The sequence below is a fragment of the Chaetodon trifascialis genome, chromosome 12 (genome assembly GCF_039877785.1).
Source record: "Chaetodon trifascialis isolate fChaTrf1 chromosome 12, fChaTrf1.hap1, whole genome shotgun sequence".
NCBI classification, from domain to species: domain Eukaryota; kingdom Metazoa; phylum Chordata; class Actinopteri; order Chaetodontiformes; family Chaetodontidae; genus Chaetodon; species Chaetodon trifascialis.
In genome coordinates this window covers 10793871-10821527 of record NC_092067.1, presented here as the reverse complement: position 1 = coordinate 10821527, position 27657 = coordinate 10793871, and the positions used below count along the sequence as shown (strand labels likewise).

The following is a 27657-nucleotide window of genomic DNA, read 5'->3' as shown; positions in this document are numbered from 1 at the left end:
AATGAAATTATGCTGACTTTTAAAGCACCACCTGTTAACATTAAAGTGCTCTGGTAGAACACTGATGCTTTAACTACAGAATTAAATATTTAACTAAACACTGACTTAAGAGTACAAAACTTCCTTCTGAGAGTCTGACTACTCACTGGCTGCAGGACCCTGTCTGTGCTCATCACTTACTCCATACGGCATGGTGTACATAATGATACTGCTGTGTTGGTGCTGCCTTTCGAACACGCGTTTAATTTTGTGGCAGGATCTACATTAACCCAAACGATGACTATTTCCTGAAACTAATCAAGTAGTTTGGTTGTCAAAACCTAACCAAAATGTGATGGAAAACTGGGAGGGAAAAACAAACAAACCTGAAAATATGTCTAAAAATTTCCTCCATTTGATCCTTTCATGACTGACTGAAAACATTTCATGTTTAATTTACAGCATAAAAGCTCAGTTGGAGTTAATGAGTCTTCGTATGTGTTTGTATGTGTCAGTTACCGGAGAAGTTTGTGAGGGCATCTTTGCTGCTGTTGGTCTCGGCGATGGCACGTCTGAACTGCTCGAGAATGTTGTTGAGCTCAGACGAGCGCTGCAGCGTCCTGTGCTCTGCCACTCGAAGGCGCTCTTTCAAGGCATGGAACTCCCTCTGGTATGCTATCAGCTTCTCTACAAGAAAGAAAATAAAAGAAACAGGGTGCATTAGCAGGTGATAAGACGCACTAGGGTAACTTCCAATTGGGGGAAATCAAAAAAGCAACAATAAAAAACCCCCCAAAAGAACCACAGTTAGCTCCAGGGAAGTAAAAACATCTCAACAGACTTGGGCAACCAATAGGCAGATTCAACAGTAATAAAAATCTAGCAGTGTGGCTGGGACTTTGGATATTTGGCTGATATGATCTTATCATTCATTATAGGATATTTCACTCCCTCATCCAAGCAGTCGATTGCAGCTTATATCTCATTATCATAGCCTAAGCCAGAATATCGCAAGTACAACTAAGGCTGGTGAAGACTTCATTAGTTATACCAAAACTACCAATGTAGCAGCAACAGCATGCCGTGGAATGGCAACAAAACAAATTCTACCAATTCAAGTGGTCAAATCTGCCCAGAATTTCAATTTGCATCAAAATAGTGGTGATGATAGACATTCATGTGGAAGCATAAGGGTTCTTGAGAATTAGAAACATGCTCCTCTTCAGAATGGTAAGAAGCCTTTTTAATCATTCACCCCCTTGAATCCACACCGAAAAGTAACTGCTTGTTGCTTGGACATTGGCCTAAATATCACTAATTAGGGTTACATTTTTTTCGTTTAACTGCACTTTAACGAGCAATTAGCAATGAGTGTGCTTCTTCAGTCGTCACGTTCACATGGTTCCAAACACTCTGGAGCTGGGGGCTCTCCAGTAAATACTGTCCTCTTAGTGCTTTAATTTCTGTCTCTGTATCAAGCATATGTATGTGAATGAGTGTATACATACCTAAATATGAACTGTATGTATGTATGTAATTACATATATATTATGTTGTATGCGTATGTGCATATACAAATGATTTATTATTGTTATCTTTACTATAAGGCTGTACTGGGCTTTACTTGGTATGAACCTGCTTTTCAAATATCTGAACTACTGCAGTAAGTTACTGTTATCGACAATGATACCGCACTCAGGGACAGTAGTTTACTGGCAATATCAGCTGCATGTTTTTACAGGAAATTACTTCTGAGGTTTAGAGACAGACGTGTCCTTGGTGAACTCTTATGAGGAAACAGTTTTGTGGCAAGTGTGTAAGTTTGAAAGAAGAGACTATGATAATCTATGAGAAGGGAAAAAAGCTGTGGTCTGTTGGTGGGCTGCACAGCGACTCAGTCTTGCTTCTTGTCTTACTTTACGTGACGTGACAAAGTTTTTGTGTCAAATTCTCTGCGTGTTGGCTTCCTTTTCTATGTTAATACTTATGTCTTCTACCTGACTAAAATGTTCTATATAGCTAAAGTTCATAATAATAGTAAATACTTCTGGAAGTTCTTAGAAAAGTCTTGACTTCGTTCCAAATTTCATGAAGTTACAGGGAGAGTACAAAGACCATCTCAGGTGTGTATGTGTGTTAGATGGGGTTGTGAGTTTGGCCAGTCTCTGATCTTCCTCTGCGGGTAGATTTATTGTGCCCTTTCTGTGAGCCCTCCACCATAACAAAACCCAGCCTCCCTTTATCTTCCCCTCTCCATCACTCTCTCTCTGACTGAGCTATTGTCCATCCACTCTGTCCTGGCTGCTTTCCACACAGAACGTTGTTGTTCCACCTGAATGTTGATCTCTAAGACAAACAGACAGATGCTGTCATTTGGCCGAAACCTCGTGAAAAGGGCAACTTCAAACTAAAACACACTTTCATCTTCACACCAGTCCTTTGATTGTCCAACTCCAGTCGAAACCACACCTGTAATCTCACTGTGCAAAGAAACAGAGACACACAGAGCACCACAGGAACAGAAAAACAAGACATGGATAAGGTTTCTGTTCAGCTACATATTGGCTGCACACAGATGTATTAGGTGGTGTTGGCTTTTGTATGTATTTCTTAATATCTATCACATTCTCTTTCAAGGAAGTGCCTCCTGTAATCACCTGAGCAGTGTGTCAATGCTGTTGGGCAGGCTTCACACAAATACCTTGACATTTCAGTTAAACGTCACTCTTTATATACTACAGATCAATTGGTCAAGATCAACATTAAATCTGAGTAAAAGGGTGAATGCTGAACCTGCTCTACTGGTATACAGGCACTGGATGGCTGAATGGGTACACAAAATGCATTAAACAATTAGCCCTACCTGAGGCCTGGAGCACATCCATACAATCTCATTATTCTTCTCTGCTCTCTAGAACCATGAGTGGTGGGGGAAGGGCTAAGTGCCTATGCTCTGCCTCTGAGCCTGACAACCTCTCTCCTTCCTTCCATCCAACCTCTTTTCTTAACATCGTCTCATCCCTTCCTCCTAATTTCATACCGTTTTTCACAGTTCAATGTCTAAATTTGTCTACCTTTCTACAGCATCTGCACTTCCACCCTGGCACACACCTTTGTCCTCCTTTCTCTCCTGGTTTTTCATACACCCATTGTGCTCCTCTCCAGTGATGTTTTGCCTTGATGTGTCATCTTGATTCATTTGTTCAGTTTATTTGATTTATTAATGAAATGGGAATGGGAGGAATGGGGAGTTGGATGGATGTTAAACAAGTAGCCTTTAAAGCAAACAGACTCAAGGCCTCAGAGTGACTCACAGACAAGTGTGCAAACACACACACACACGTCTGGCGAAAAAGGAGACATTGCTATTCCTTATAAAATCCTTCATGCAGCAAATTTCAAGTTAATGTGTTAATTCTCATCTACCAAAAGTTCTGTTTTGGATGGGGATGCTCCAATCAATTAAAGGAGCGCATTAGTGGTCCTTCAATTTGCCATGGGGGGGGGGGAGTTAAAAGTTAGAAGGAGGCAAATGAATAAACATGAACTTGGTCATATCATATATGACTAATGTAATATCATATAATGACAAATGTTTTTTTTATTCCCATTTACGTTACATTATGTTTATGTTATTGTGAATAGATGAGTAGAAGATGGGCTGATCTCCAAAAGGCATAAAGAGATATAGAGATAAGGCATTTCTAAGAGTGAAAATAAGGGAAAGGAGTACAACACAAACATTTGGGGACCCCAAGAGATTTGAGCTCCAGATAACCTTTACTAAGGTCTCTGAGCTTAATCAGCTTGTTCAGACTATGGCTTGATCACCAGGAAAGGACAGGTGAGCTTCAGAAACCCTCCAAGTCCTCAAACCTTGTCCCAACAATGAGCATCTGTGGAGTGATGGTGCACTGTTCTGCATCCTCACCACAAAATTCAGCATCACAAGTTTGCAAAGAAACATCTGAACAAGCCTGATGCATTTTGGAAACAAATCCTGTGGACCACTGAAGTTAAAACATGATGTTTTGGCCACAATGAGCATCATGAAAAGAAGACCCCTCCCACTGCTTAAACACATGGGTGGATCGATCATGCTTTGGGTTTGTGCTGCAGCCAGTGGCACTGGGAACATTTCACTGGTGGAATGGTTTCAATCAAATACCAGTAAATTCTCAAAGTAAACCTCCCATTGTCTGTAAAAACACCTCAAAATCCATAATGGACTACCTCAAGAAGCACAAGCTGAAGGTTTTACCATGGCCCTCACAGCCCCCTGACCTAAACGTCATTACAAATATGTGGATAGACCTCAAACGAGCAGTGAATGCCAGACAGCCCAAGAATCTCACAGAACTGGAAGCCTTTTGCAAGGACGAATGGCAAAATATCCCCCACACAAGGGCCTGAACTCTTGCTTCAGGCCCTTTTCCATTTTTGTTATTTATAAGTGCAAAAGGTGGAAATAATAAGGTAATCGTGCTTGAAATGTGTCATCTTTAACTTTCTAACTTTATGCCATTTGTTAATCAGGTCATCTTTTACTTGCATAGCTTTTCACAGAAACAGAAATTTTGACAAGGGGTACCCTAACTTCTGCTGAAGCACCACATGTGTACTGCAACATGACAGCAAAACTGTGCAGCTACATTTTATGCTGAGTTCAGTAACTAAAAAAACAGTTAACTGCCTCCAGACATACAGTTGAGCTTGAATGAAATGAATGTATCCGTTTTAAGCTGATGTTTCAACTTGGAACAGATGTGTCTGCAGACTTCTTTAAAGCACTCACTGTGAGACACTTGTATCTGGTAATGTCTTTACTGCAAACTTCCCACCTTTGTGATGTTTTTTAAGCTCCTGTAAAAACAAAAAACGTTTCTCCTAGGAAAAGAGGAACACAGGCATGAAGACCAACAAATGTTTCACAATTGGAACATGGAGCTGACTATAGGTTGTATAATAAACATATGGTAACCACATCAGAGTTCCATTAAACATGTAGTGTGTCTCATCTCTCATTTGAAAACTTGAAGCTCTTCTTTGTAAACAATGTTTTAAAGGCACTAATTCATTCAGTCACAACATACTTGTTGTTGTACTTGTGACACTGTGCTTACTCACTTTGACTGCAATAATAGCATTTAAGTCTCTGAAGACTGGATGTTGGAGAGGGAGCGTACAGACACACAGTATGAGCTTGGCTATATAGATCTTGAAACTGCCGGCGTCTTCTGAACTTCACAGTTTGTGAGAGGACAGGGATGATCTTAGTGATGAGAAATACTTCACAGAAATCCAACCCTGAGCTCACCAGAGTGTTAAGAGTTTTAGCAGTCAATCCATTAGCTCATCAAAAGCCCTCACAGTGATCTTGTCCTTGACCTCGCTCTCCCTTGCTGATGCATGCTGCTGACTGCGGGTTCAAGAGTGCTGATGAGGGACTTGTGCCGTTTATGTTTGCATGAGTGAGAGAGTTGCAGTACATAATATGCAAATGTCCCAGTTGGAGCTAAGTTTCACTATTCCGGCACTTTCAACTTAAAATACACAACATCCAATCAGTCGTAAATAATGTCTAAACAAATGAACAGGAGAATCATGCATGCCGCATGTGCTAGCCAATGAGCAATGCTCAAAAAAGTGTTCTTTGACTGTATTGAACACTATTAGGTTCTAAAGAGAAACATGACATGGAAGTCAAACCTCACCAATATGTTTTGAAAGATTACTTTTAAGTGATACTAGTTAATACAATTTACATTTTTTGGTCTAATGCAATAATTATCTTCACACAGAAAAAAAAACAATCACACCAACACACAAATTAATACTGCACACGCACAAAGTAGTAGTATTGATTTTTGGTGGTATTTCCCTGAGGAGAAGTGCAAATCAATGAATGAGTAGGCGAGTGATACTCTCTCAACAGTTCCATGTAGTTTGCAGAAAGACAAAATGCACACCTTTATCCCATTCTATTTTTCTTTGCAACACTCCACAACCCTTTCACTTCACGTTTAGAGCGAAGTGAAAGGGTTGTGGGGTCAAGAAGAAAAGTAGCATCAGAAGAGGCAAGACTCACATTTGCCCCCTTGGCAACTTTCCAACACAGATTCCTAATTTTGCTTCCTCACCATGGGCTCATTGTTTCTACTGACCTCCACCCACTTCTTCCTCTACTGTGCTGCAAGTAATGATAAGCTCCTGCAGCCTGCTGTTTCTCTGTGGCAGAGCATGCTGTCTGGCAGTGCTGAGCTCAGACTGTGGTCCTGCTCTGCTTACTTCCACTTCTCTAGCACCACTTGGGTCCTGTAAGGCTCTGATAAGCCAGGGCTATGGAAAAACGCTACTTTAGGGATGTCACCAATTACTTGTTTAATCATATCCAGGGCCTACGAAATCCAATTAAATTCTTCCCCAGTGTTGTTTTTATTTTTCCAAAATCTGCTCCAAACTTCAACTACAAAAACACATTTTAGAGCTCAAATGATTAGTGGATTCAATGACTGCTTGATTGACAGAAAGTAATCAGCAACTATTTTAATAATACCTCTGATAAGCTCAACATTTTTATGCAAAAATATCAAACATTTTCTGCCTTCCACCTTATTATTGGTAAGCTGGCCCTTGAAGTGGACAATCTGGTTTCAGTTTCAGCAGGTTCATTTTCAAACAAATATGTATTGTAATATACATATTGACAGTCAGTTACATCCACCCCATTTACACCTTTCATATCCAGACCATATCTACATATGATTTAACTTGATTATATTTCCACCTGGTATGTCAGTAACATGTAATATACGTCTCCAGTATCCACAATGAGCTCCAATCATTTTGTCCAGCTTCTTGTTCTTCTTCCTTCTTACACCCCCCTCTCATTTGAGTTCAAAAAATTGAAAAAGAATAAAAAAGATGAAGCTAAGCTATTGTACAGACTTTTGATAGCTTTTCAAAGTGTGGGAAGAAGCTGTCTTTCACAACTGGAATGCCAAAGACGAAAGCAGAGGAGAAAGCTGTTTTATGCAGCTGCTTTTATGTCAGCTGTGGTCAGTGCCAGCATTGTCCAGAGGACGATTTGAAGGCGGCACTGAAGACTGGTGGGAGAGGATAGTGACAGGGACCATCACAGACTAGACTGGGTGTGAAACCTACATGTGCATTGTCAAACTTTTGATTTTATTTACAGAGGGATACAAAGGGTATTACGTTGGTGTTATTTCCTCCCAAGTAGTTGTTGGATGTGGATTGAAAACACGATTGCATTTATACTTTTATTCAATGCGCTCAGACTACATCCCTGAGCACCTTCGGAGGTGGTTTAGCCGATTGGATGGCAATCCATCCTCAATGCATCTTGGGTGCAGTTACACTTGTACATTCATGCAGTCAAGCACTATTCAACTGCAATCCAATCACCCAAAACGCATTTTAGTGCAAGGTGTAAAGTGGGTCCATAGACATGGTTAGGACTGTGGTTCAGTAGCATCTGTAAGAAACTAGGAGGAACCTGCCTTTGAATTAAAACACACTTTCCACATTGGTCACCAGGTTTTGCTTAATGAAAATTCCTTCATCTCCCCATATCAGTGAGGGTCTGCGTGGAACGTCTGTATGCAGCCCATCTATCCATCCATTTTCTATACTGACTATCCCTTTTCGGGGTTGCTGGGGGGCTGGAGTCTATCCCAGCTGTCAACAGGCGAGAGGCAGGGTACACCCTGAACCGGTCACCAGTCGATTGCAGGGCAGCATATAGAGACAGCCAACCATTCACGCTCACACTCACACCTAAGGACAATTTAGAGTCACCAGTTAACCTAATGAGCATGTTTTTGGTCTGTGGGAGGAAGCCGGAGTGCCCGGAGAGAACCCACGCATGCACGGGAAGAACATGCAAACTTCACACAGAAAGGCCCTGCCCGACCCAGGGATCGAACCGGCGACCTTCTTGCTGTGAGGCACTTGCACTACCTGCTGCATCACTGTGCCGCCCTTGTATGCAGCCCAGACTGCATGAATTCTTGTGAGGTATATCTGACCCTTAACATGTAAACTCCACATTTCTGGATCTGGATCGCATTGAGCACAGCTCTTGAAATGTTTGTAGATATGCACAACCACATGTGCACAGACAAGCTAATGTGTACAGACAGCTCATTGTATATAGAAAGCATATGCCAGACATTAATCAAAAGAGACCTGTTAATAGCTCAACAATCACTGTGTCTCCTCCCGAACACTGAGGAGAACTTGTGTGCTGTCTGGGAATTCTGTCCAGAAAGAACATGCATGAATGAATGAATAACAGTGTGGGACACAGGAAGTGAGCAGAAGCACGAGGAGGGAAACAGCGATTGTTAATTCACCAACAGATGATGACGCCTGTTCCTGTTTAGACAGACTGTGGGTATGCCTGTGTGGGTACAAAACAAAGAAAAAAGAACTAATCCCACTGTCTCACTGCCATGTCAGCACTCTCATCTATTCTCTCCATCATACAGCCCACCTCAGGCTCTTCTCATCCTGTCTTTTAAGACCTGGCCTTTCTACTCTCTTCCTCCTTTCAGGCCACTTAGGACTTCTCTGGCAGACTGCCCTACCCCACAGTGCACTGCACACAAACTAAATGTACACACGCGCACGCGCACGCGCACACGCACACGCACACGCACACACACACACACACACACACACACACACACACACACGTATAACCAGTCACTACAAATGAGAAAAAACAATGTTCAAGCATATCCTCTCCCATTCAAACTACTAAACCATGTATCTGGCCTACCACCCTCCGAATCTGTCAGCTCATTTACCTCCGTCACGGCAATCACTTGTGTTATTTCTGGCCCATTGTGTTTGATGTGATGATTGAAGAAAACCATGCCTTTAAACACACAGGAAGGGAAGCACATGGGTTTAAGGAAGGCAAGCAGGAAGTTACATTTACAGAAAGGAAGAGTGTTATGTGCTTGGTAATAGTCTCTGCAGATGTGCTGAAGACATAAACACCTCAGAGTTGTCTCAAACAAGGGCTGGAAATCACAGAGCAAGTATTAATAGAGTACTCACAACTATAGCAAATATCCAAATACAAACAAGTATATCACAGGGAAAAAATCTGCAACACATCCTTTCTATAACTTAACTAAAATTAAAAATTCAAACTGGACTAATAAACTCCTAATACCAGAACAGAGCTTGTTTCTCCTTTAATAGATGGAAAAATATTATATACTTCACTATACTATTGTCACTACATCATGGATACATCCTGTATGCTGATGCTACTCAGAGACCACTGGATGCATCCGATTTAAGGTTAGATGGTCACCACCTACATCCAGAAGGCATCAGCATGCCTGTGTTTTCATTCCATTGTGATACAAGTTGGTAAGACACTTGCTTCTTCAAGTGACGTCAAGTGAAACAACGATCACGACACCAGATATCAGTCCAGGTTTGCTTTCAAAGTTCTTCATACCAGTTCTGAACTGTGGAAGGCACCTTACTGGTGTAATGAACTGCAAAACAAACTGTCTGAGTCTCTCATTCCTCTGTGGGATTTCAAAGTTTTACTTTGAAATCTGATATTTTACTGTGTGTTGTGATTACTACTTTGTGTGACCGACTTGTCTTCTTGTGATACTGTTGTGTTATAAAAGTCTCATCTAAAAGAGAGATCTTGATCTCAATTAGACTTCTTGAATAAAAAAAACTAAGCACGCAACTCTAACTATGCCTGAAGGAAAGAGAAAATAGATTTAAACTTGGACAATTGTTTTTAAAAACTTGTGGTGGCATAATGTGGTGCTGGTCGCATAGCGTTACTTTAGTCACATAAGGTGACAAAGTGGCTAATGCACCCTCATTGTTAGGAGGCCGTTACTGTCGATTGTGTAGTCTTTATCAACTTTGTTGGTCCTATCACTGTGAAAGGTGATATAGAAGAAGAAGAAATCCTTTATTAGTCACAATTACATACACAACATGCAGAGTTAGGGGGGGAAACTGCACACGCCATGCATTTTGTGAAATTCTTTCTCCACTTTTAACCCGTCCTGGTCGTCCTTCCTCCGCGGCAGACCAGGAGCGGTGGGCTGCCAGCCAACCGGCGCCAGGGGACCAGTTCCTTCGTTGTCACCATTGGTCAGGTGGTGATCTTCTTGCATGTTTTTAGTGGGGGTATTTTTTTAATGGAGGATACCCCAGGTGAGCACGGGGAGAACATGCAAACTCCACACAGAAAGGCCCCTTTCCTCGAGCAGCAGGCACTGAAGGCATGGTGGAGGACACGCCACCAGCGCCCACAGCGGGATTCGAACCGGGACCTTCTAGCTGTGAGGCTAGAGATATTTTCCCTGCTGTCCACTCATCAGTTTTAACTGACTGTATGACAAGTGCAGGCTCTTCTTAGAGAAATGCATAGTTTAACAGGCCTGCCGGTGCCTTGTTACTTGTCACTAAGCTAGGACTGAACAGTTGCTGTTCTGAAGAGGAGTTTAGCGAAAGGCCAGTTGTGCTCCACAAGCACACTCCACTATTATCAGTGTGGTAAACACAAACATGAGAAGTCGTCAAGGGACAAACCTCTGCTAGAAATAAATGGCAACATTCTCATTGAGGAAATGCATTTAGAGCGGTAATTCATTTAAAACACTGATACTTGTTGCCAGTGTACCAATAACATGCTCAAAAGGAAATATCACACTATATGTTACATTCACTTTTTGTCCAACCCCTGTGTCAAACCCCAACGATATTATTTATATTTAACCACCTAGTCAATATTGCTAAGGTCTTTCTAAGATATAACAACAGAGATACCAAGAGCACAGTCTCTCACAAGGGGATGGGGCAGACTCCGACAGAGAAGTACACATTCTGGAGAGTCATTCAACATGGAGTGTTTGGACAGCTGACTAGCACAGCTCTAATACACAGCAGTCAAGTGACCAGGAACAAGACAGGCTGTCGGAAGCAATGGGTTAGGGAAAAAAAGAAAAAAGAAATAAAATGAAAACTTTGCCTAACATTACCTCTCCACCCAACCCCCCCCCCCACACACACACACACACAGACAAAAAACACTGTCTTACTGACTACAATAACTGAATATGCAGCACAGTCATGAGCCATTTTCAGAATGACTCAATGCCTGAAGCCAAGAACACTCTAAACACCCACGCTGGGCAGCATCAAGAGAAGAAACCATCGATAACCAAGGGGAGAGATGATATGGGACATCCAAGAGGCTTGTATGTTAAAAAAGAAAAAAGACAGAAAAGCTGTATTAAAACATTTCATGTTAAGACAAGAGACAGCACAAACACAGGAGGAAGGAGGCAGTGCAATATGAGGTAAAGCACAGGAATAAAGCTCTTGATGTTGTTGATGCAGGTAAAGCCTATAATTTGAAGGCAATACACTAATCAGCTGTATGCATCCTGGGGCCGACATACTGAAATGATATATTTAGTATATTCAGCTTCAGGCATCTTCAAGTGACAAGATCATTTTCTGCAAGTATGCAAGTGTGCATGTGAGTATGCCGACTTTCATTTGAGACCTTTGAAAGATGTGTTTAGTGTCTAAATGTTACTTCAAACCTTTGATTTTTTTCCCCCTCCCCCTGCTCAGATACTGAACAGTTACATTTGATCTCAGTCACAAAAATAGAGAAAACAGGCCAGCATTGTGCACAAAGATTACAACTTTTCAGCAAATGCTGAGAGCTATTTGTGGCAGTCGCCTTCACATAAGCTCATGCTGCCCAGAGTTTATGGTGTAAATCAATACTCCAGCTTTCACTGCAAGGCCAAAAAGGGATCTTCATTACTGCTCGCACTCTTGTTTACCCTCAGAACATGAACATTTGACACATTTTGTAGTCCAAACTGATATGAACCGATTAAACAAATTGGTTTGCTGTTTTCAATATTACTGTATGGTTCCTAATTCACTGCAGCTTAGCAGAACCAAAGCGAACAGTCACAAAATAACAAAATAAAGAAAACACTTTTGACAGCACATATGCAGCATGTCGGAAAGAAATGCTGCAAATAATCAAAATGCAGTTAAATGAAGAGGTATGTTTTCCCATTTGTCAACACATTCGTAGCACAAACAAACCTGTTGCATATACAGAAAAAAACAAGGAAATACAAAAAACAATGCAAGTCCACCACTACCTCACTAAACTGACCAATGCGTCAACCATATTGGTGTCTGAAATGTAACGAACAACGCTGATTTCAGTTTCAGTTTCTGTTTGGTTACAACGTCTAATACTATTTTTAGGATTCCAAGGAAACTTCTGTTGTGCTGTGAGTTGTGTTGTCATCCATGACATCTTAGTGTGTCTGTGGAAAATTTCTTTCATGTGTGTCAAATTGAAAAACACCTTTTTTAAGTGAAAACACATTACAACACTGAAGATGTTCTATTTAGGGATCAGGTGTTTTTTGCCCCCATCCTGATCCAAGTCATTTACTGTTATTTGATCAGGTACTTATGTGTACCTATAAGTTGATTAAATATGTATCTGACACACATATGATGCCAAATGCTTCTGCTGTAGAACTAAGCTGCAATGAAGGAGAGAGGTGCTGCAGTACTACCAGGCTGAGGTGGTCAAAACTAAGGATACGTGCAATTAGTAGACAAGATGTTGCTACCCTCACTATTCAGCACCAGAAACACTGGTTGTCTAAACTTAATTTTTCTTTGAAACTACTGGCCAATTGTATCATGTTTTGTGATAATTATGTGAAATTGAATACAAGGGTTCACACTGAATATCCCTGTTCTGACTACAGACTTACTGAATTATATCAACAGGTCCAGCAGACAGAGCAGAGGTCACCATCACTTTACCTTTGCTTATTATCACACTCACACTTTCATCATGCCATGGGACCAGTCTCTACCTGCTCCAGTAGTAGCACTCACTGGGCTTCATTTAAAGGAAAATATTTCATCAAGCTGATAAGCTCCGTAGTAATCATAACCTGAACCCATGGCTTGGAATTTATCTAAAGGCTGCAATTATTTACACTCTGCTGATAATAAGTCACTAAGGCCCATAACCCTCCCCACATGGATTGGTTTAACCCTGGCAAGTAAGCACTCGGCCTTGCATGCTAGTGAAACACAGCCTCACTTGTTTAATAAGCCTGAGCCCAGATGTTTGACAGGACATGTTAAAAATGTGGTCAGCGTTCATATGAAAGACCTTACTGTGTCCACAGGACGGAAAACGGCATTGAATGGTGTCATAATCAAGAAGTGTTGCAAACTGTGCTGCCTGGTGCTTTAAACTGACGGGCACATGCTTAATTTTCCCAAACTGATTGGGAAGCAGGGCAGTGTGAAGAGGAGCTGCGAGGGGGGGTAAAGACTGGGCACAGATCAGCCGTGCTGTCAACGTGCGAAAACGCATACATCACTGGAGATAGTCATACTAGACAGCAATGCACACGAGCGACTCTAGAAATGCCAATTACGACACCTGGTATACCTTGTACTAATGCACACGGCCCCCAGAGAACGTGTGGACTGACACCCTGCCTGTTATTATCAATGTAACGTGACTGGATAAAAACAGGATGGGTCCTAAGTGGACGGCAACACCTGCCGTCCTACGACACGCTGCTGGACCCACGTCAGCTCGATGTCCGCTAGTTTGTTAACCAGGCCCAACTGTCGCTCCTTCTAAAAGCCAATGACAGAACTGCTCAGCCTACCTTTGCCATTCTGCCACGCTGTGTACCAGGACAGGCTGAGGAAGGATGTGAAGAAAATAATCGCAGTGGCCACAGTTCCATTTCTGAGCCTCATCTCATTTCAGCGATGCCTCGCCTCGGCTGAGTGTCGGGGACCCCGGAGCTGCCGTTGCCTCCCTCCCTCCTCGCGCTGCCCTCAGGCTGTTGAGACGGCTGTGGGCGCAGGCATATGGGGGCGTCAAACGGTACCAAAAAAAACCCCCGCTCTGGTTAACAGGACTGCGAACACGGACACTTCTGCGCTGCGAGGGAAGTACTCGCATGTACCCTCAGTCTCGGTGTGTCTTCCCTCGTCGTTGTTCGGAGGGCTGCAACTGGCTCCTCCTGTATCGTCCTACGGCGCTCAGTCACGAGTCAACTGCCTACCGTGACAACACAGGTTACATGGTGGGTTAAGACAGAACAAGCTAGCTGCCGATACAAGCCATGTCTTTACGGACAACCGTCAGCTACAAGTTACAAGTGGAAGGCATATTGACCATGTAACGTTCGGTCCTCTGGGATAGGCTGGTGTGTCTCTGACGGTGGCCGAAAGGCAACGCCTCAATTCACGTTGATTCCGCTTGAACTGGCAACAGATGAATTTAAAAAAATAAAAGCAGCGTGTTGCTAACCAGCCGAGCATGGCTCATCGGCCCTTTCAGACGTGAGATACGTGAAATTTCTGTTTTTTTCATCTGTTAAAGTGATGGCATTCTGTCAGTCCCACACAGGAAAGTTTTACGTGAACGCTACTTCAGGCTTCATTTTAACGGAATGAGTTCACGCTCACGCGATATTTGACACCTGGCGCGTGAGCGTCATGGGACAGAGAGCGGTTGTGATGACTTGTGATAGCGAAGAAGAGTTTTTTTTATTATTATTATTCTGGGGCTCTCGCTTACTTCTTCTTTGCTCATACGCTGTATGTAAAGTGATTTGCTGGATATTAACCCTTGTTTTTATTTATTATTTTTATTTGATTTTTTTCGTAAATTGTTTTACCTTTCATGTCAGACAATATTGAAGCAGGTCTTCCGGACTTTCAAAATAAAGTTATACCTGTGGTACAACACAGCTGAAATCTGGACTGAGACAACAGCATAGCTCGGGATGAGTTTAATCTAAGAACGTGTCTTATCTGTTAAAATCAATGGCACTCTTCAACTATGTCTGCGTTGGGATTCAAATTGCAACAGGTTGAAATACCATAAATAAAAGAGTCAAGCTGAAATTTGTGATAAGATTCGATGTGGCAGCACAAGAAGCGTCTAGTGACCAACTTTTGTCGTTTTCCACAAATTATTGACTCTACAAGTAGAAAGCGCGCCATCTAGTGGGCAAATCACATATGAGAATAACTCCCTAACGGATCATCAAAGGCGGCCATATGTTTTGCTAAGCCTTTAAACACCAAAAAACATGTCAGGAGTTATAGTTGTTACAGTCGATGTCATTCTTGCCATTGTTATGTTCAGGTACTACATTTTTTTATATATAACAACACTCTATCTTCATTCGCATTTTTGTCTCAAAATGAAAAACCAGGCCAGAGTTGTTGACATTACCATTACCTTTTAAGATTTAAATGCTCACTGAACATGGTAAATGAATACTTTCTTTGAACAGTAGGCACAATAATTGCATGTGCCAACGTTCATTTATTTTTCAAACAGCACGCATATTTTAATGCGAACCCTTAAAATGTCAAAATCAGTCTTTATATTTAAACAATTTTAAACAATTTCCCCTCGGGGATCAATAAAGCAATACTGATTCTGATAAAGAATATATTAGATGACATTGACTTTTTTCATGCCAGCTGTAATGACTGTGAGCATTAAATGTAAATCACTTATTATCTTTGAATACATTCACGCAAAAATATTTGAGAAAATACTCCTTTGGCACCACATATGCGGTGTACATGGCTGAACTGGTCTGTGTAGACTGACATGATGCAGCAGACAGATATTTTCTCAGTAAGGCGTAGCTTTAAAGTAGTCCTCCAATGGAATGAGTGATACACCACCGATCCAGTCTTGCAGCCAGACCTGGATCAGCTCCAGCTTCATGAAGAACCATTTGTGTCCCACTGGCCACTTTGCCATCACGGGGTGTCTACAAAAACAAGAGTACCTCATGAAGTACATGCACCAAGTATTGTTGTTTTCCCTCATTTTCAGGGTTGAAAGAAGCCAGCGTGTATTCATACACCACTCCATCTTCTATTAGCTGAGTTACCTTGAGAACATCGCCTCCTTAGCAAATCCGAGCTCCTCTGGGGCCACCTCCACCATCTTGCCTGTTAGCGTGAGTCGAGCACATCTCGGATCCTCTGGATCATACACCATTTGTCTTCAAGCACAGAAGACAGTGTGATCATTGTAACACAAACACACACACACAAATAGGTGTTCTTGCAGTCATTAAAGTCATCTGGCAACTGCCCCAGCACCCCAGAAAGCTCAAGTCTTACTGTGTGTCATCTGATTTGTACTAATTGTATTGATATGATGTTTGAAAATGAGCATGACGAAAGCGCAATATCAGCTGACATGTTGAAGTCCTTCAGGTGGGTCCTGTTCTGTTCTGTTTTACGTTAAGCCTCTTTCACACATAGTTCCCAGTAAATCACTGGGATAACTCTTCTATGATCTGTCTGTGATAGAGGCATTAGTTAGACCTCCATTATTTCAGTTAATGTGGGTCCAGTTAGAGGTAAGGTTAGGGCTCACCTGCAGAATTCTCCTTCAGCCTCTGAGAATGTGAGAGAAGCATAGGGATTACTTTTCAGGTCTGACACAGTGTTGTCCATCGGAGTCACATAAAAGTAGATGACTCCAGTGCTGTTGTCCAGTGGTCCATCACTCACTGAGAAGATGTTCCCAAAGGGGAGACCTTTGATCTGTGCAAAAAGTAGGATATTAAAATTCATTAATAACATAGTGTCAGAAGGGTCAAAATAGGTTTGAATCATTTTGATTGAAGATTTAGCACACATGCAAATATTCCCAACTACCAGACTGGTAAAGGTATGAAATGAAAGTTGAGAGCAGCCATACAAACGAGAGTTATCAACATGAATATTTCCGTTACTTCTGTGGTTTGGTTTGATCAGTATCTGTAAACACTGGCAATTCTCACCCACTGCTACAAATGACAATGAAGACCTGTCTGTTACTGTGTTACTGTGGTAAATTACAAAATCTTAAGAAGTTTCCATCCTGATGAAATGAACAGAAAAGAGAGACAATAATAAATAAAATCCAAATTAGAAACATGTTCGATAACAGGGTGCACTCTGGGTGACATGGACTCATAGCACCTCAGCAGTGGTGGGAGAAGCACAAAGATCCTTCAAAAACAAAGGCAGAAATACCACAGTGTGAAAATACTCTTGTACAAATAAAACTCCTGAATTCAAAGTTCAACTTGAGTGAAAGTACAGAAGTATTATCAGTAAACAAACCAATGTTATATTTCATCTTTTATTTTATGCAGCAGATAATGATGGGTGTGCACAAGTTATTGTCATGTGCAGCAACATAAAACTCTTTTGTTGGGACTTCGGCACTTTCTTAACTTTATCAGTTTTGTTGTAGGACAAATTACAACTTTTATTATTCTTATCATTGCATGGTGACCTCTTTGTAAATCCCATCTTAGGTACAACCTCAAGCAAATCAGCCACATATCTGCAAACACCTGTGTGGGTGTGCAGGACTTTGATCACATTCGTAACTATACAAACAACTACAGAGAAATGTAGGCAAGTAAAAACGTACAATATCTATTAGTTCACTACAAAAAAGTTGCATCAGGTAGTAAACTGCAAGTACCTCAAACCTGTACAGCACAGTGAACGTACGTAGTTACTTTGTATCACTGGACCTGAGTATTCCTACACCTTTGCTGCAGCCCACAGGAAAGTCTTCATATGAATGGACCAATCCCCCCTGTGTGTGTGTGTGTGTGTGTGTGTGTGTGTGTGTGTGTGTGTGTGTGTGTGTGTGTGTGTGTGTGTGTGTGTGTGTGTGTGTGTGTGTGTTACCTTGTCCTGAGTTGAAATAGTGGACAGGTGTCCCCAGTCGCTGTAATGCGCGATGTATCTGGCAGTCCTGGCGGTCTCCTGGTGAGGCGGCGGACCGCTGCTGCTGGCGGACTTCTTCACCTTCTCCAGCCGATATGAAAACAGGCGAGAGGAGAGCTGTGCCACATTGTCGCTCTCCGGCTTGCCGAGCTCTCCGGGGCTCTCCACGCTGTCTCCGAGGACATTGGACGACGGGTACGCCTGCTTCCACAGCCCCGCACTGTCCACCAGCAACGCCGGGGCGACCTCCTCCGACAGGTCCGCGTCCTCCACCACGTCGTTGGAGGACACGACCCAGGACACGGAGCTCCTCAGGGTGTAGCTTTGACATAGGCACAGGACACTGGCAAACAGTGCCAGGGGAAAGCAACAGGCCCTCATGTTCACGAGCTCGGACAATGGCCGCCCGTCATCCACTCTCTTGTTTACAACCTCACGTGTCAGTGTTTTCGAAACACGAGGAGATTTTGCAATAGAGAGACGGTTTACAGCGACCCCTACTGGCAAAGCAAGGACGTTTAACATTCAAACCATTTTAAAGTAGAAATGACAAAACCTGCTTACACTCAAATATATTTTAAAGGGAAGTGTTGCCGCTTTTACTTCACTAATATTTTATTTCCCTTCTATGTTTACTTATTCTGCAGATGAAGTTTTTACACGCAGAACCTGTGATGATTGTATGCATTGCATACTAGTCTAAGTCTAAGGAGATAAAAGACAATTAGAGGGAAAGTAAAAGACATATTGCATAATTTGCTCTGACATACTCTTTATGCGTCTGAAAACCACTACAATTAAACAAACTGGAAAATCAAACAAATCATCCCCACCACGGCCATAACCTGTGATAAGAGGGGCCAAGCAATGATTTATATCAGGGGGTCACATGTCAGCAAGGTTGAGTGCGCTGGGTTAAACTACCCAACAGTACATGAAGTTGTAAAATGACTTCCCACGTGACCACCTATAACGTCAACATGCAGGTCTTACAGTGAGTTCCTCCTCCATCTCGTCACTGTGTCCTGCTATTTACAGACTCATGCAGTATGCAGCGTAAAATCAGATCATGATCGTTCACAGAATGGTGGGAAAAGGCCAATTACTGCCTGACTTCTTTATTAAAATCAGCATTGACCCACACTGATCTACACTCAGCATAAGATCCTGAACAAAAAACATCAAATATTGTTTTTATCTATATATGGAGAGTTTTGACCGAGAATATCTGATGTTGATGTTGATTTTGATTCAGTCATTTAATATATTTTCCTTTGCATTGAAGCAATTGACAAATGATGCAAAGCTGTAACATTAGAAATTTTATTATTTAACATAAGCTATTAACAGCAGTGACATGTTGAATCACATCAAATACTGTGCAGAAATACCATTTATGTTGAAGTGTTTGTGGTGGAGAGGGATCATAGTGAATGTTTCAGTATATATTCTTTCTCTGTCAGTCTCTCAATATAACATTAACATTTTACAATTACATAAAATTCAACACACAAATACAACAGTCTCAAGCGAGTCGAATCGACACCTTCCTGACAGACTCACCAACACTTTCATATAACACTTTGTCTGCAGGGCTGTTCATACTGTACAACAATATGTCTGATTTCCCTCTCAGTCCATGGACTTATCACTCCAGGCCATTGACTTCCTTTTTGCCAGTTCCATCCAGGATGGCTGGCCGCTATCAGATATGGACGCCAGAGCTGATGGCAGTGTGGGAGACGACGAGGGCGATGAAGATGACGACACATTTTTCCGCAACCATCTATCCTCAGAAGGCCTGTCTGGAACTTTGGTGGGACTCGACTCTGAAAGACAATTCTGCGTCATGCAGCTGCACATGAAGACTCTGAACCCCAATTTACTATTTCTACAGTTCTAACTGTGATTAATGTGCACCAACACACCTGCAGCTTTCCCACCTGGTCCTCCCTCTGGATTTGTGTCTTTGCTTAGTGGTATGGTTTTGGCAGGGGATTCACCTGATGTCTGCGCCTCTATGCGAACTTTCTTCACTTCCACCTGAGGAAAACGGGGAGTTAGATCATCTGAGCAGGATAAGCTGTCAGTCTCAGAATGACAGTTGGAGAACAATTCCAATGATATTCTACACTTCGTGTATTGTCAACAAATGCCACGAAAAGACCCAATCCAACAAGGAATTGATCCGACTAACAAGAATTGTCTGAGTAGCCAAAACCAGATGTAGTCTTCTGCACTTCTGTCATCCAAAAACTATTAAAAACACATTAATGAGTGACTAAATTTCACTGGCTGACACATTCCTTCATCAGGATGAACACGGGCACTGTAGTTTAAGCTAAAGTGGCTAACAATAGCCTCCACAAGTGTAATATTTACTTCATTTTAAAACATGGAATTATAACAGGGACCAGAAATTTTAAGATTTACATGCTCAGAAGGAACAAACTGACTTGAGACTGTGTCTTTGACGGAAGCCAGGAACTATCATACTCTTGGTTTTGACTTTCCATGGGATTTGTTTACAACAGGAAAATATAGAATATCAGCAGCCGCATCATTTAATTGATTTGCAGTCAAACGGGGTATGAAAGATAGTTACAAAGAAGTACCACAAACCCCCTTGGTTCCAGGTGGATTGGCCCACTCTGCCCTTTTCTCCAAAAAAGCAGCCTTCTCGCTTACTGATCCAGCCCAGACTGCCCGTCTTCCTGACAGCGATGCGCTCTCCTTTTCCTGCATGCTGGCTTCTCTCTCCTCTCTTCCCGAGGCAGAAACTGGAGGAGGAGCTGTTGCTGATGAGGTGGTAGAAACCGAAGTTGGAGCTGGAGTTGCAGATTTGAGCTGAAGACCTCGATTGCTCCAGGGGGGTTGCTGTTGGCCCGAGGAAAGGTAAGATTGTGCAAGAGACTGTGTGGCGCTCCCTTGTGCGAGCTGAGGCGAGGTTTGTGCAGAGGGAGACTGGCTTGTTGCTGGATTGGCCTGCACAGGCACAGACTGTGAGGCAGGCTGAGTTGTGTTTGGGTGTGACTGGGGTTCACTGGTTTGTTTTGATGCTTGTGGTTCTCTAGAGGTGTTTGACTGAACAGGAAATACCGTTGATGTCTTCTGTTGCACTACCATTAGTGTCGGTTTGACAGTCTGTGCTAGACTTCTAATTTGCGCTGTTTCTGTTTTTACTGCATCAGTTGATGGCTGATTTGCAGCCTCTAGCGATGTTGTACTTTCTTGTATTTTTACAGTCTGTGTCTGTATTTGTGCCCCGGTCAGTGTCTCTGTTTGAGTCGCTGTCTGCACTTGTGCTTGCGGTCGAGCCGCTGACTGCACACCTGTAAAATCTCTGGGAAATCTGATAGTAAAAAGCTGTTGGAGGCTTCTGGTCTTCTCCATTGCCAAGCTCATCCAGGACACCTCAGATGGGGCCGGCTGATGGACAGGCTGGGGCTCCTGAGGTGCTGCAAAGGTAGTTTCAACTTCTTTGGGATTTGAAGAGGTTGTCTGGACTTCTGTTGGCATGATGTGAAGATCACAGGTAGTTGGTGGGTTCTGCTTGATTGGATGGGAGAGGCCAGATGGGGCTGGATATAAGGAGTGACACTGTTCAGTTAGACACACTTGGAAGCTCTGTTAAAGTTAATGAAAGTCTGTTTAAGTACAAAGGTCCCCTGTGACCAGTAAAAATCTTATCTCTCTAAAGAAAATAACAGTGTACGTCTGTGCAATGTTCAACCCTATATGGATATGAAAAAAATAGCAACACACCATCGCAAAACTGAATGTGAGATTGAACATCTCTTTCATGGTGGAATGAAAAAGGTTTCTCAGATACTCACCCATCAGTAGAAGGTTTCCAGAGGTGGATGTTGTACAAGAGATGCTTGTGGGCAGTTGACAAACATAGCTTGCATTATCACTTGTTTCCTGTTTTTTTTGTTTGTCACATGGCTCCTCACACACTGCTGGCTTTGAGCTGTGCTTAGAAGACGCATCAAACCGGAGTCTCATGGACTGAGATGTGGAGCGCAGCTTAATACCAAATGCTGTCTTTCCTTCGTCCTCCTCAACCTCCTGGGCTTCCACTGCATCTTCCACCGGCTCCTGGCTGCTCTCCACCTCTTCCCCCTTGGCAGCGTCTGTATCAATGGTTACATTTTTGGCTGGCATCACCAATTCCACCTTTTTGAGGCTGTCTCTCTTGTCCCATGGAAGAACCGAGCTTTTGTGTAGAGCTCCCTCTTGTCTAAGTCTTCCCACAGCAAAGGGACCCCCTCTTGGCTGAGAGTCTCTAGGTTCTGCCTTTTCCCTTGTGCTTGAAAAGGGTTTGTCCACAGCTCTCTGCCTAGCTTCAGTCTGTTCCAGGACTTCCGCAAAAATGCCTGATCGGGGTCTTTCTCCATCTCTGTTTTTGGCAGCGGTGATGGAGAAATGGAAGGACCCAGATCCTGGGGCGGGTCTCTTTATTCCTCTCATGCTCTCTGTCTCATCTTGAATCTCCTGCTGAACAGAAGAAGACCTGAACGCCACCACTGAGTCAAAATTAGTGGAGGGCTGGTCAGAGGAGACTTCAGTCATGCCAACCTTGTTTGGAGTAGTTCTCTTGTCATGGGACATTACTTGTATCTCAGACCCCTCCTCTCTTTTGTCCTTCAGTTCTGACGGTATAAAGCATGAGTGTGGCCGTTCACTGGACATTACATCCAACGGTCTGTGAGGCTTAACTCGAAGTGCCTGAGGGGGTACAGAGGGCACTCTCCCAGGAACAGGTTGGTCCTGCTGGGGAAGAGTTTGGTTGGTTGATGTGGATGCTGCCTTTGGTGTGGTTGCTGCCACCTCTGAGGATTTAGGAGGAAAAGGCTGGAATGTAATAGGAATGATAGGCCCTCCTTGTTCTGTTTCCTGTGTCACCTCCTCTTGAGTACTAAGCTGCTGCTCTTCTTCTCTCATAGGCTCAAGGTGGTCAATATTGTTCAGAGTATTTAAAAGAGGGCTCGAGTCAGCCTACAAAAAAAAAGAAAAATAAGGAAATGGAAGTGCATGGAGTGTGTTGTGCACATTTGTCTTTACAAACAATATATAAGGTGAAAAACATGTGTTTTCACTCACTGCAGTGATTTTCTTCTTGGTGCTGGCCCTCTGGTTTCTGGGCTTTATAGACATGCGGTGGCGGGCAGCAGAGGTATCCAGACAGCGGGTGAACTGGGCTGGAGAGCTGAAGTCCAGCGGGGACTCAACAGAATTGGAGGGGACAGAACGAGACAAAGACTGGAATGGAGTCTGGGGCACAGATTTGGTTGGTGGAGGTTTGGGTGAGAGGGGACAAGAGAATGGCTGATATATGGTCTGAAAAGAAAGGAAAATCATAATATAACACTGGAAATACAAGATGAACATGAAAACATAAAAAGGCAGTCACATATTCATATTATTAGGACATGTATTTATTGTATTTATTCCCTAATACCAGACCTCAAAATCTTAGATTCTTGATTTTACAGGATAAGCCTGGCTATACATTTTCTTATAGAAAACAAATCCCATGAAAAGACAAAAAAACATGTACCATTAACATCAATGGTTGTCCAAAAACTAATGAAAACACATCAATAGACCACACTGCTCCAGTGAGTTTATTTTGAGTCAGTCCCACATACGCTGTGTTGCTGCCATAAACACTCACCGGTACATATTAATCTGTGGCTGAAAATAGTCCCCAACAAATACACTATTTACTATTTAGTAATGCTTGCTAATAACTGCAGCACAGCTGTTTAGGGATTACTGTGCCTTAAAAAAAAAAAAGAAACCGTATATTTGTGGCCCATTTTTAAAAAATTGACATCATAAGTAGGAATAAATGGGCTCAAATTTGGATGGAGTTGAGGTTTCATGTCTATGCCCAGACAGATAACTGACCGTGTATCACTTAAGTGAATAAATAAATTCACCTTGCTGAGGGCTGCCTGGGTTATGAAGTCACCTCTTGAGTTCTCAGGGGGGCTGTGGGATAGACTGTCATCTTCAGAGCGGCTTCCCGGATCCTCTGGTCGTCGGATTGGCAGAACCAGAGGTGGCGGCCCCAAATGCATCTTCTGCTGCTGAAGCTTCATCTGTGATACCAGAGCACAAGCGTTTCTGAAAAAGCTGCATTTGCAAAGTTCTCAACAAAATGCAGAGAACAAAAGGCTGTACCTGCAGAGCTTTAATCTTGCTGTGAACATTCTCCTGAGATAAGACCCTGCCTGGTTCAGCATCTGTCTGGACCTCATCAGCCAGAAAGATGCTGTCATGGGACAATGCCCGTGATCCCATCATCCCCTGGGAGCATCTGCTGGAGCAGGAGGGGGGGCAGAGGAGGGATGAATGCATAGACTAGTAATCAGAACAGAAATTGAGCTGTAAAGCAAACAGTTACTATCCTGCAGACACTCACGCCAAATCTTCCTCTGAGCCGAGTCCCTCTCCGGCTGTAATGTCACTGGCTGACTGACTGAGTTGGGCCTTTCCCTCTTCACTTCCTTGCTTACTCCTCCCAAGGAGACGAGTTTTCAGAGACTTCAACTTGGACTTTCTACGTCCTAACAGAGACAGAAAGGAGAGATTGACACTCACACACGTACATGTGCAGAACTCACACAGTCCCCTCTCTACACCGTATATATTCTCTGAGGATCTTTCCTAACTGTTCCATCAGATGTACTGTATGTCAGCTTGTAGATTATGATCTACCATGTGCAATAAATGGCCCATTGATGTGTGCTTGTCACGTTTCAATGTTATGCTGACAAAGTCTTTCATTTTAAAAGCTTATTTTTGTCAAAGACTTGCTTTCTCTCCACCATGTAAAACTGCATGGCAGATAATCTCACCTGGATTGTCCTCCGTGCTGTCCTCTGTATCTCCATAGAAAGACTGCATCTGTCTGGTCCTTGAAAGAAGCGCAGAGCAAATGACAGGAGAGCGAGTAAAGAAAGGCACCGGTAATGAGAAGCAATTGTGACAACAAAAGCCTCAGGCGTACACTTTTTGCAGACTGTTGTCACATGCCGGAGGGCATCTAACGTGGTGTGATTACGCCACTGGTATGTTCTCAGTTCACTGACAGGCAAGAATTTGCACTTAACGCACTCATATGATGGTCTGAAGATGTTACATTGGACCTGAGGTTCACAGGTTTATTGGCACTATCAGGGAAAGTACAAACATTTACTGTCACTAGGTGTGCCACTCTGAGGAAACTGATCCATCTCATCAACCAAACATAATCAAAGAAGCTTTTACAAGAGGACTATATGCAGTAAAAAACTCACTAAATGCATTGTCATTGAGGAAAAACAGCATGTAGGTTACAGAGGCGGTATTAGGAGCTCTGCTGTGCATTGCACTGGTTAGGAGTATGCATAAACATCACACTGTCACAAAGCAGTGTGGCCTGGGTAATGTACCATATTTTGCGAACAAAGCAAAAGTTGAAATCTTGCTCTCTGGCAGCTTTACTTATGCCACACTTGACTGAGAAACATCCGGATTGGGTTGATGTGTCACCTGAATGCGAGATTCAGTGCACGGTGCTCCTTTCCTTTGTCTCACAGACTCTATTCTGTGCCCTGCCCTGGAGCTAGTCTTCTGTTTGAGACATGCATGCACAATTTTCTGAGAATCATGCAGCTCTCCCTGTGTAGCCAAGGAGCTGTTGTCAGCAGAGCACGATCCTGCACAGCATGGGTGCCTGATAAGACATGATGTGTCAGGTTATTGATAAACATACAAAGTCCACACTGCACCTCTCCTATCATCCAGCCTGCTCTCAGAATACAAGCACACGTTATTGAAAATGCTATAAGCATACAGATAAACCAGGACAGAAGGAAGGTTATTGCACTTGACTTTGACAATATTAGAAGCTCTGGCCCTACAAATACATTTCAACCGTGAATGAGACTAAAGTGCTCATGAATCAGGCCTCACCTCAGAGTTTTGTCATCCAGTGAGCCAAACTATAGCCCCAACAGAAACAGAGGATAATCCCGTGGATTATTGACATTGCGGAGGGATCTTTGTAAGATTTCAAAACACCATAATCCACAACAACAGCTTAATCACAAACTTCCCATGGCACGTACTGCAGCACAAAATTCACCTGACTCTCACGGAGGAAAGTACTTGTTGTTCTCAGTGTGAAAACCCGAGAAAACACATTCACACACCGTTTAGTGCAAAAATGAGAGAACTTACCCAGCAGTTTAATGCCAGCACCACTGCTCCTCTTCCCCCTCTTTGTCCTCCCCTCTAAGCAGAGTGAGTTGTCTTGTCTCGGCTGTGTCACTGTCCTAATGCTTAAACCTCAGGCTTGTGTCGTCCACATCTGCAGATGGAGGGAGATGCAGACGGAAGGGAGCGAGGGAAGTGCAAGGAGAGAGAAAAAACAGGCGGAGAGAGAGAGAGAGAGAGAGAGAGAGAGAGAGAGAGAGAGAGAGAGAGAGAGAGAGAGAGAGAGAAGGACACTTCATGACAGGGTAAGCAAATGCACAAAGAGAAAAGAGGACAGAGGAGAATGAGAGAGAGAGAGAGAGAGAGAGAGAGAGAGAGAGAGAGAGAGAGAGAGAGAGAGAGAGAGAGAGAGATACTCTATTACATTAGTGGCACACTGTGGCCCTCTGCGCTAAGCTCCTTATAAAACGCTAACCTGATTTTAGGCCCAGAAATGAGAGTAGAGGGAAAAAAAATAAAGCTCCAGTTGGAAAGAGGACAGGCATACATGAATTACGGCTCATAGAACTGTTTACACATTACACCAGGTTGCTTACACCCCTGAGCGATCACAGAGGGGAGACTATGTATGTGTGTGAGTGTGTGTGTGTGTGAATGTGTGTCTTTTAAAGTTAAAAATTAAAGAAAAACACCAACCAGGAATTAGCCATCTCTCCCCCCGGGTGAGATCCAGAGTTCAAATCTAAATGCACCAGACACTGGAGCTCTGTTGTGGCACGACTGTAGTTAAAGAGAGAAATGTGTTTTTAGAAATAAATTAATTTGGTATTTGTATGTCCACACATTATTAGGCAATTACTTTTGCATGCATTAAATGGGCACAGGATTGTTTATTTTCATCAAATACTCTTCCCAGTAAGGTGGACCAGTGGTTGAGGTGTTTATAACTGCAAAGCCAGGAATCCCTGTGGCATGTTTCCTCTATATCTCCATCGTAAACTGTCTAATAAAGCCAAAGAATGCCACAACAATAACCACGCCAGCCTCAACAGTAAAAGAGGAAAAGATACTGCATGTCTCACGCACATGTTTTATAATCAGTGAAATGATCCTTCCTGCTGCAACAGTGAATCCAACTGTCTGCACACTCGCACAGGACAGCGTTCAGAGATGGGAGCACTATCTAGGCCACTGGGCTACAATCAGCGAGAGGGAGGGCAGCAGGAAGTGGAGAGCAAACCTTTGCATCCACATTTTTTTGGTGTCTGGGCATGTGGCTGAACAGCTCCTCTTATGAGGCTCCTCATCGCACAAATCCTCATCTCTCCCACCAGAATATAAACCCAGCCGCTGACATCTGGATTACATGCAACTAAACACATGTTAACAGACCACAGTGACATAAGAGCCTGGGATGTGGTTTTGTTTAACTCCCCCACTCATGGATTTATTGTCTGCTGTCTACGCATAAGCAACAAAACATGTATCCAAGCGAATCTTATCTAATAATGTGATTGCAGCAGATGTGCTGTCTTATATGAAAGCTGTCTGCAGGCCACATATTGAAATATACTACATGCTTACAGCTGTCAC

General features: G+C 42.9%; 3 protein-coding genes across 5 annotated transcripts in view; all 3 read right to left on the bottom strand.

Annotated features, from left to right (window-relative positions):
• Positions 1 to 14318, bottom strand: part of mgat4a (alpha-1,3-mannosyl-glycoprotein 4-beta-N-acetylglucosaminyltransferase A) — a 29567-nt gene extending 15249 nt beyond the window's left edge. The window contains exons 1-2 of the mRNA XM_070976606.1: positions 13743 to 14318; positions 499 to 666 (exon numbers count right to left, since the gene is read on the bottom strand). Coding sequence (XP_070832707.1) covers positions 499 to 666; positions 13743 to 13836 — 262 coding nt within the window. The 5' untranslated portion in view covers positions 13837 to 14318. The remainder of the gene's footprint in view (positions 1 to 498; positions 667 to 13742) is intronic.
• Positions 14319 to 14750: 432 nt separating this feature from the next.
• creg2 (cellular repressor of E1A-stimulated genes 2) lies at positions 14751 to 18303 on the bottom strand. The gene is made up of 4 exons (XM_070976002.1): positions 17815 to 18303; positions 16499 to 16668; positions 16005 to 16118; positions 14751 to 15881 (listed from the first exon to the last, which is right to left on the bottom strand). The coding sequence occupies exons 1-4, from the start codon at positions 18232 to 18234 to the stop codon at positions 15740 to 15742; spliced, it is 846 nt and encodes a 281-aa protein (XP_070832103.1). The 5' UTR covers positions 18235 to 18303; the 3' UTR covers positions 14751 to 15739.
• Positions 18304 to 19162: 859 nt separating this feature from the next.
• On the bottom strand, positions 19163 to 26409 carry cracdla (cracd like a). Of its 3 annotated transcripts, none has more exons than XR_011602957.1 (10): positions 26089 to 26212; positions 24723 to 24781; positions 24287 to 24431; positions 24046 to 24184; positions 23802 to 23963; positions 22960 to 23196; positions 21690 to 22854; positions 20469 to 21434; positions 19782 to 19896; positions 19163 to 19682 (listed from the first exon to the last, which is right to left on the bottom strand). XR_011602957.1 is itself a non-coding variant. In XM_070976720.1 (10 exons), exons 2-10 carry the CDS (start codon positions 24769 to 24771, stop codon positions 19486 to 19488), a joined length of 3165 nt encoding a protein of 1054 aa, XP_070832821.1. In that variant the 5' UTR covers positions 24772 to 24781; positions 26089 to 26409; the 3' UTR covers positions 19163 to 19485. The 3 variants fall into 3 exon arrangements, 2 of the variants coding, with proteins under 2 accessions (XP_070832821.1, XP_070832820.1); XM_070976720.1 differs by having other exon boundaries at positions 20476 to 21434; positions 24046 to 24181; positions 26089 to 26409; XM_070976719.1 differs by having other exon boundaries at positions 20476 to 21434.
• Positions 26410 to 27657: the final 1248 nt, after the last annotated feature.

Coding starts and splice junctions, on each gene's coding strand:
- creg2 (XM_070976002.1), bottom strand. CDS start 18,234: ATGAGGGCCTGTTGCTTTCCCCTGGCACTGTTTGCCAGTGTCCTGTGC. Junction 16,119..16,498: donor GCTGAAGGAGAATTCTGCAG/GTGAGCCCTAAC, acceptor CTGTGCTTGAAG/ACAAATGGTGTATGATCCAG. Junction 15,882..16,004: donor AAGGAGGCGATGTTCTCAAG/GTAACTCAGCTA, acceptor TTGTTTTTGTAG/ACACCCCGTGATGGCAAAGT.
- cracdla (XM_070976719.1), bottom strand. CDS start 24,771: ATGCAGTCTTTCTATGGAGATACAGAGGACAGCACGGAGGACAATCCA. Junction 24,185..24,286: donor GGCTCAGAGGAAGATTTGGC/GTGAGTGTCTGC, acceptor CTCCTGCTCCAG/CAGATGCTCCCAGGGGATGA. Junction 23,964..24,045: donor GCAAGATTAAAGCTCTGCAG/GTACAGCCTTTT, acceptor CTGGTATCACAG/ATGAAGCTTCAGCAGCAGAA.